Source organism: Gadus macrocephalus, chromosome 10 (assembly GCF_031168955.1).
Source record: "Gadus macrocephalus chromosome 10, ASM3116895v1".
In the NCBI taxonomy this organism is placed as follows: Eukaryota; Metazoa; Chordata; class Actinopteri; order Gadiformes; family Gadidae; genus Gadus; species Gadus macrocephalus.
In genome coordinates this window covers 8,752,779-8,760,986 of record NC_082391.1, presented here as the reverse complement: position 1 = coordinate 8,760,986, position 8,208 = coordinate 8,752,779, and the positions used below count along the sequence as shown (strand labels likewise).

The window sequence follows — 8,208 nt, the reverse complement described above, 5'->3', positions numbered from 1 at the left end:
TTGGGGGAAGGAACTTTGGCTTTGACTCCCTCAAGAACATGAACCACGACAAGGAGGAGAAAGGGATCTTTGCCGGGCAGCGCTTATGCACCTCCGCCTCCGGCGGTGGTCCCTCAGCGGGGCTCAAGCGGGAGACATTCGCCGCCAACAATCCCTTTCTCCTCCATGTCGTGGTTCATGTTCTTGAGGGAGTCAAAGCCAAAGTTCCTTCCCCCCAATTCATTCTCAACCTTGGCTGAGATAACCCCCAATACGAGTCTCGTTGTAGAAATACCAGACGTGTTATGCGCCATCACACCAACAGCAGAACGGTTATCCAAATAACAAGGAAGTGTACAACACTTGCGTTACAGTCCTGGAGCTCTATATCTAAATAATATCATATAATACATAGATATCTATATCATATAACATATTGTGTGCGCCTCCAGACGATATTATGAATCACAAACGACTTTGTCGGGTTCTGCGACGTCTCTGGTTCTTCCACATCAACCTGAAGTCGACTGAACCGCGCGCTGCCTGCGGCCGGCTGCCCGCTGCCGGGCGATGGTGCCTCGCGGCAACCGGCGGCATGTCGCAGTTCATGTACTTCAGCGAGTCAAACCAAAGTTCCTTTCCCCCAATTCCTTCTCAACCATGGCTAGATAACCCCCACGACAGTCTCGTTGTGGAAATAGAAGACACGTCAAAGAACCGACAAGAAACACTTGCGTTACAGTGTGTGTATTCACACACACACATGTGGCGCTCGCACGGTCGAGTCTCATTGGCGGGCCAACGTCTCTGGGCGGGCCAGGCAGAGTAAGGGGAGGAGCTGAGATTCCTCATGACGTCATGAGCACAGATTTCCAAATCAGCGCGCTTGAGCCTCCGTTTTTTCAAAGGCGAGCAGAACAGCTAGTGCTCGTTTTACACCAAACGCAAGTTTTAGCCACTGGGGGACCATAGGCAGGCTAGGGGAACTCATATTTATGTTAGAAAACCTCATAAATTGAGATTTTCATGTCATGGGACCTTTAAGTACATAAGCTGCTCCCACATAGCCATTAGGAAGCAGGATCGAACACACAAGCTGCATTACCCTCACATAGCCACTAGGAAGCAGGATCGAACACTTAAAGGCCATGGTGCAGGTTTTATTTTTTTCGGATTTGCGCCATTTGCGTGTTGGTAATAAACATTTTAATGGTTACCTATTGTATTTAATGTGGTTGGGTATCACAAAACGGAATTTAATACGAAAAAGTGGGTCATATTGGAGCGGTTTGCGATAGCTTCTCATTTCTCCCGGAAACCGTTGCATGACGTCACGGTAGGGAGACGACAGACGTAGCCCTTCGAGACCCATTGAGAGTAGAGAGTACGAGAGAGATAAGAGACAGATAAGTAAGAGATAAATACATAGATACATATATAGATAGCCTAGATAGATAGATGGATAGACATATAGATAGATAGAGATAGACAGAATAGATAGATATATAGACCGATATAGATATAGACCGAGAGATAGGGAGACAGGCAGACAGATAGCATAGCATAGCGAGTTAGGTAGGTAGGTAGGTGTAGCATAGCGAGTTAGGTAGGTGGGTAGGTAGGTGTAGCTTTAGAATGGTGTACAACTGTGTTTGTGCTGGGTGTAATAATTCTAGCAGAACAGGACACAGGGTCCATGCCTTTCCGAAGGACAAGGCAACCCTCAGACAGTGGGTACAGTTTGTCCGCGTTAGACGGGCAGATTTTTCTATTCCCTCGGTCACTAAGAACTCCAAGGTCTGCAGCGCTCATTTCACGGAGGAAGATTACGACCAAGGGGATATCAGGATGGTATCTCTCGGGTTAAAGAGGCTGGCACAGCTTATTCCGAACGCCGTGCCTTCTGTGCACACGCATCTCTCTGCCTGCCCTGCCCCGAGACCGAGAGGCACCAAGATCAGTGCCGCCAGCCGCAAGCGAGAGCTGGCTATGGTAAGCCTCATGGTAATGTTTACAAGCTGTGCGTTAGCTAGCCCTGTGTATACTATATACCGTATTCCCTTTGACACCGCCTCCACTACAGTCATGACTCATGATCAGTCAGACATTAGAAAAGAACATTTCGTGATTCATGAATATGAACCTAAACAAAATTGTCCTGAAGTAAATGTCCAAAAGCTTGTCATATCTAACTAGAAAGCGCCATGGCTAGTGTTTGGATCACTGGCGCTCATCAAGCGGCTTTCACAACAGTGTGTGTGTGTTATATTTAGTTGATGGATTTAATTGCCCTTTTCCTGATGGAAAGTGACTATTACGGTCCTCTTTCATATGTATTTAGACGTGACTGTGTCGCTGACGCTAATTTATTTACGCAAGATGTTGACAGATGCCTCACCGTGTGAGACCACGGACAGTGTCAATGCTGCTACGGTAGAGGACCCCTTGCCCTACTCCACTTGTGACACTGGGACACAATGTATTTTGAAGCCCCTTGGAAGGTCTCACGGTAAATCTTGTTATTTTTTTAGTGGTTGATATGCTGTCTAAAACATACGTTGCCAAATTATATGCATGCAGGAAATTTCCAAACACATTGCTAAAATTAATACATAACCTAGATCAAAACATAACCGCTTAGATTTGCCATGATTGTCATCTGTTTGGGTATGTTTATTGACTCTGCCACAGCTGTGCAAGTGAACCTGAAGCCCAAGATGGTCAGCATGGGGACACAAACTTTCACCCCCCTCACTAGTCCTGACCCAACGGATGGAGAAGATGATCTCTCTGTCATCAGTGATGCATCATGGGTACCAGGAGACCAGATGTCTGAGGAGGATGAGGAGGTGTTGTGTGAGGAGCCATCTCAAACTTGTGACCCCCACCAAAAGTGAGATAATTTAAAGCCAACATAGACCAACTTTGAATTTTCATTTTCGTGCATCTGTAGTTTGACTGACACCCCCCCCCCCCCTCTTTTTTGTTGTAGTGGCATTGACAAATTCATTGTTTGCCAAGAGGAGCTCATGGCCCTGTTTGCCATCTGTCCGGCCTGTTGTGAGAAGTCAGATAGTAGAATCGTGCAGCAGGAAGGAACATTTGTTAAAATAGAGCAGGTAGGGTTTTGTTTACACTGCAGGCCATATCTGATTAGAAAATCAGAATATCTTACTAAAATTGAATAGCCCTGACTGTCTGCCCACATTGCTCATTGCAAGTGATCAGTGCATCCTCCTATCCACATTAGTTGCTATAACAGTCTAATATCTTGTGGATTTATAATGGCTAGCTTGGTTGGTGCTGACGTTGCTTCTTTTTCAAATTAGTCTTTCCAGTTAATTTACAATGTATGTACCAGGCTTGCTTTAGTCTGTGGGTTTATGATGCCATCATATTTGAGTGTTATACACTGATTGTCATGTTTTGTTTTTTCTAAATATCTAGGTCTGTGCATGTGGCTACCAGCGTTTCTGGCAAAACCAGCCGATCCTAAACAGGAATATGCCAACCTGTAACCTCCTTTTAAGCGGGGCCATCCATTTCTCTGGATGTTTGGCCACCCAGACATTACGGATGATGACCCTGTTTGGCCTTCAGTGCATCAGCGCAAGCACTTTCTTTCGCCATCAGCGCCGTTACACCATCCCCGTCATCATTCAGGCCTGGCAGAACGAGCAGGCCAAGAATTTTAGTGACCTCAAGGCAATGGATGGAGGCCTAGTTGTTGCTGGTGACTGCAGGTAAAGCAGAATTTGTTGATTCTATGCTAGCTGCCACTAAGGGGTATGAACTTTAATAATCTCATGTCATTGTTAATTTTGTATCCTAATACTGTTCTCCACACTTTGTTTGTGCGAGAGCTCATAGACCAGTTGCACTTTTTTTTTTTTTTTGTTATCATGCAGGGCGGCTTTAGTTTACATTTGCAGATGTCATGGTGGATTGTCTTTACAGACACTGGTTATTAAAAACTTGAAACATAATTTTAATTTCTAATTATCCCCAGGTCAGATTCTCCAGGGCACTGTGCAAAGTACGGCTCCTACACATTGATAGAGGACAGAGTAAACAAGGTGGTTGATGTTCAGCTTGTTCAGGTAAGCCTGATGTTATTAGACAGAAAGAAATTTACTCTCTGCAATTTGTTAAATGGACTGCATCTTAATATAGCACTTTTCCACGTGTACAACCATGCATAGGGCTACACTTACACTTATATTATGTTGCAGAGCTCAGAGGTCCCCAACAGCTCTTGGTGTGAGATGGAGGGGCTCAAGCGCAGCATCGGCTTGCTGAGGCGGAACGACCTGCATTTGTCAACCCTCATCACAGACAGACATCGCCAGGTATTTACAAAAAGAAAAATAATGTAGATTTATGAATTTCACTGAGGCTGGACGTGGCCAGACAGTGCAAGCATCCACAAAAGTTTGCTCTTTACTCCTTAGGTTGCCAAATGGGTGAGAGAAGAGCTGTGCCCTGAAGGGACACAGCATTATTTTGATGTCTGGCACATTGGGAAAAGTATGTATCCATTGTTGGAACGTTTAAGCAGTTTTTGTTATTGCATTTTGATTAATACCATTTGTTCTAAACCAGGTCTGGGGAAGGCCTTGGATACAGCCTCAAAAGACAGACAGTGTGAACAACTACAGTTGTGGAGGCCAGCCATAGTAAACCACCTGTACTGGACTGCAGCCTCAACCCCTGATGGCAATCCAGCTGTGATGGAGGCCAAATGGAGAAGCTTGGTGAATCACATTCAGGACATCCACGACCATGACACCCCTGCCTTCTCCAGTTGCGCTCATGCCCCTCTGGAGGGGGATCAACGAGATAAAGAGTGGCTGGAACCAGGTACAGTACACAGTATGTGGCATTATGAATGCTCTACAGGGTTTCCATTTAAATCATTATTTCATACTCTGGGGATCTCATAACATTCTGTTTACTGTAAATATGTTTGCTATAATTCATATGCAGGACAATTTCATGTGTTTCCACTGGAGAAAAAATATCTGTCTATTTGTATGCCTGCTGTGTGTGTGCCTACCTATCTTGGTCTCTTGCAGGCTCAATGGCAGCAGTAAAACTGGAGGGTATCATCACAAGGACATCCTTACTGAAGGATGTTCGACAGCTGTCTCCGCAGCACCAGACTTACTCCCTTGAAGCCTTCCACTCCCTGATCCTGCACTTCGCACCCAAGCACACTGGGTTTTCATACCAGGGCATGTATAGCAGGTCAGTGCTGTCCAATGGAATAACAATGCCGTATTTGATCATACATACACCAGGTTTCGAAAGTGTTCTCAAATGTGTTATTCTGTAGGCTTCTCTTAGCGGCGCTGCATTACAACCATATTGCGAACAGAGAGACCGCACGAAGAAGCGATGGTTTGGAGAGGTATAGCGTGCGATATCCACGTTTCAGAAAAGGTGCCTGGGTAGTTGTGCCCATCAAAGAGAAGGCCTCATACGGTAGGCAGTGTCATGCAGTTCTATCATATTTGGACATTAGCGCACAAGACATCTGTGACATCGATTTTTATACAGTATTTTATCATTATTATGTCTGCAGGTTATGCAACGTCATTAATCGAGGCTCTTCGGGAGAGCTACATGGATTCACCCAAGGCTCTTCAAGAGGTTAGCGCCAATTTGTCAGCCTGTGCACCCGCCCCCATCGCCAAATCCTTCGAACAAATTCCCAAGGAGGAGGCCGTCAGCCTCTATCTAGCCCAGCAGTCACGCTACAAAAAATTGAATTAGCATAGTTTTTTTCCCCACACAGGCCAATCATTTAGTTGTGAGTATGTATATATGTATATATAGTAAGTATATGTTATTTTATTTGGTGGTGGTTTTCTGTATGCCGCATGTTTTGTTTTCTCTTTGTGTGCTGTTTATTGCTTGGGTTTTTTGATTGTGCCAGGAAGTTTATTATAACCTTACATTTTAACCCCTTGCGCTGACCCTAACATCTGTCGACTAACATTATCTCTTGGTTATTTTTGGCTGTAACCCATTCATTCCTTTATCAGCATCACCATGGTTACCGCCTCACTGCATGTCGCATGTTTTGTTTTTATTGCTTGGGTTTTTTACTTAGTTGTGTGCACAAATCATTCCTTTACAGCTCCATTTGCCCCATAATTCATAAAAAAAATTGTAAGAATCCGAAAGGGACCTCTGTGTGCGCTTTTCTCTTGGATCACTATGCGTCTGCTCTATGTGATATCATTGCATGTATGTGTCCGTGAGTGAGTGAGAGAATGTGCTGTGTGAGTGCTGACCCTCAGGTAAGACCACACTATTGCACGATTATTTTATGTTGGTTTCTTTGTGCCTAACCCTTTTTTTCTTGATTTGTTTACTTTATCAGGCCTTTCAACCTGTCCCTTTTTTCAGTAATCGATCCCCATTACTTGGGATGACCTAATAAACTGTTTTTATATGAATTCACATGTTCTGTGTATTTTATAACATTTTAAAGGCGGTTGAGCGATCGCAACACAACTAGCATGAGTTAATTCTTGAACTGAAAAATAATTGTATTCATGTTGTACGTGCCAATATGGTTTTTATTCTTCATCCAAACGAGGCCATTGAAAGCCATGATAGGTCTGGTCACCACTCTGAAATTGTTGCCTGATGGCTGAAACCAGACAGGAGGGTAGAGGCTTCCTTATATGCAGGCCAAGAACTCCATAAGCCCATCGTATAGCCTGCCTGTATGCAGTGTACCGGTATTGCCTAGGGAAATAGGTTGGAAAATAAAAAAATTGCATGCATGTTTATTGTCTATGCAACACATCTCTAGTCGCCTATAACTGTTTAAGTTGGTTCATAGGACTCTATAAAAAGAATGCTAAAGTAACAAACAATTAACATACTCGTGCGTGCTGGCTTGAAGGGGACCATGATCCTGCTTGAAATGTGTGTACGCTATCTTAAGCACAAACGGATTCAGGCAGCATGCATCAAATCCTGGATGCTGAGTGAGGCATGTCACATCTGCTGGTCTTGGGCTGAGCTTCTCGACCAGCGACCAAAACGCACTCACTTCCCTACAGCACAAGCTCTCCACCACAGATTCCATAGGACGGCACCGCCCACACAAACACCTGCCAAACACAGCGACACAGACACGCTTACTACTCTCCCTCTCTCTGTAAGCGGTACCCTGATGGTGTCAATGACAATCAATCACGAGGAGTAGAATCGAAAATAATCACCGCTGAATTCATGACCAGCCTACGTGATCGGCGGCTACCGGGTACGTTTGCAACAACACTTTCACCGGAGGAATATGTAAAAGCTTAGAAATAAAGACTAGGCAAAATATGTACCGGTAGTTACTGGAGCTATTAGGCAACCATCAAAACGTGGGATAACTAATCGTAGGGTTTATCCGGGGAGGGGGGATAGCTCAAGCGCTCGTTGCTGCATTGCTAAATGATAGCAACTCACCAGGACACCTCACCAACTCTCCACCCATTCTCCTCTGACCATGAATTTAATTGGCTTTGACGGCCATCAATCCTCGGCAATTCCTCATTCGCCCCCTCACGTCTAACAGGCTCGAAATTATACGGCTGTGGGCCATCATAAATGTAATTTGTGGTTCTTGCCACCTCTTCCTCATCCCAGTTAGACGCCATAGTTCTAGTACTAGGCTGAGGCTACCTTCCACCACGACTCCCTACCGTGACGTCACCACCGAACGACGTTAGAAAACACCCGTTACCACAAAAAACGACAAAAACTGGACTTTAACGCAATTTTGGAGACATTTCATGAATGCGGTACATATTTTGAGTGCTTTATGTACCCATTAATCGAAACTTCCGGTTAACCTGCACCATAGGCTTTAAGCTGCAATAACTACACAGATGGCAGCACCTTTAGACAGGGGCGGAGCCATTACGTTGCATAGGACACGCCCACTTCACGGGCAGTAGCGCGTGATTCGAAGTGGAGAGGACAGAGACTAAAGGTAACCGCGGAGAGAACCGGGCTTAAGCCCGGGGCGTGAAGCTCACGATATTGTCCCTCACACGCGTTCGATACAATTCCCTCCCTTAAGCCTCATAGTTACCATACCGAAAGATGCCTACTTTAACAAATAAAGTGAGTTAAAAGCGACCAAGGATGGACCACTTTCTTCAAGAAATAAAGCAAGAGCTGCGTAGGTCGAAAATGTCCACTTGCAGTCAGCGCCAA

At 45.0% G+C, this 8,208-nt stretch overlaps 1 protein-coding gene and 1 long non-coding RNA gene across 2 annotated transcripts; one reads left to right on the top strand and one right to left on the bottom strand.

The window, feature by feature from the left end:
• The first annotated feature begins 619 nt into the window (after window positions 1-619).
• LOC132465629 (uncharacterized) lies at window positions 620-5,803 on the top strand. The gene is made up of 12 exons (XM_060062319.1): window positions 620-1,971; window positions 2,359-2,488; window positions 2,671-2,872; window positions 2,972-3,098; window positions 3,427-3,722; window positions 3,989-4,079; window positions 4,212-4,328; window positions 4,431-4,506; window positions 4,582-4,839; window positions 5,055-5,226; window positions 5,315-5,463; window positions 5,564-5,803. The coding sequence occupies exons 1-12, from the start codon at window positions 1,615-1,617 to the stop codon at window positions 5,752-5,754; spliced, it is 2,166 nt and encodes a 721-aa protein (XP_059918302.1). The 5' UTR covers window positions 620-1,614; the 3' UTR covers window positions 5,755-5,803.
• Window positions 5,804-6,094: 291 nt separating this feature from the next.
• On the bottom strand, window positions 6,095-7,854 carry LOC132465630 (uncharacterized). The gene is made up of 2 exons (XR_009527645.1): window positions 6,879-7,854; window positions 6,095-6,738 (listed from the first exon to the last, which is right to left on the bottom strand). It is a non-coding gene; the product is annotated as an uncharacterized LOC132465630 (long non-coding RNA).
• Between the last annotated feature and the right edge of the window lie 354 nt (window positions 7,855-8,208).

Bases quoted from the DNA above. Each gene is read 5' to 3' on its own strand.
- LOC132465629 (XM_060062319.1), top strand. From the start codon at position 1,615: ATGGTGTACAACTGTGTTTGTGCTGGGTGTAATAATTCTAGCAGAACA. The intron at 2,873-2,971 runs GTGAGATAATTT...TTTTTGTTGTAG, and splicing joins ACTTGTGACCCCCACCAAAA to TGGCATTGACAAATTCATTG. The intron at 4,329-4,430 runs GTATTTACAAAA...TTTACTCCTTAG, and splicing joins TCACAGACAGACATCGCCAG to GTTGCCAAATGGGTGAGAGA.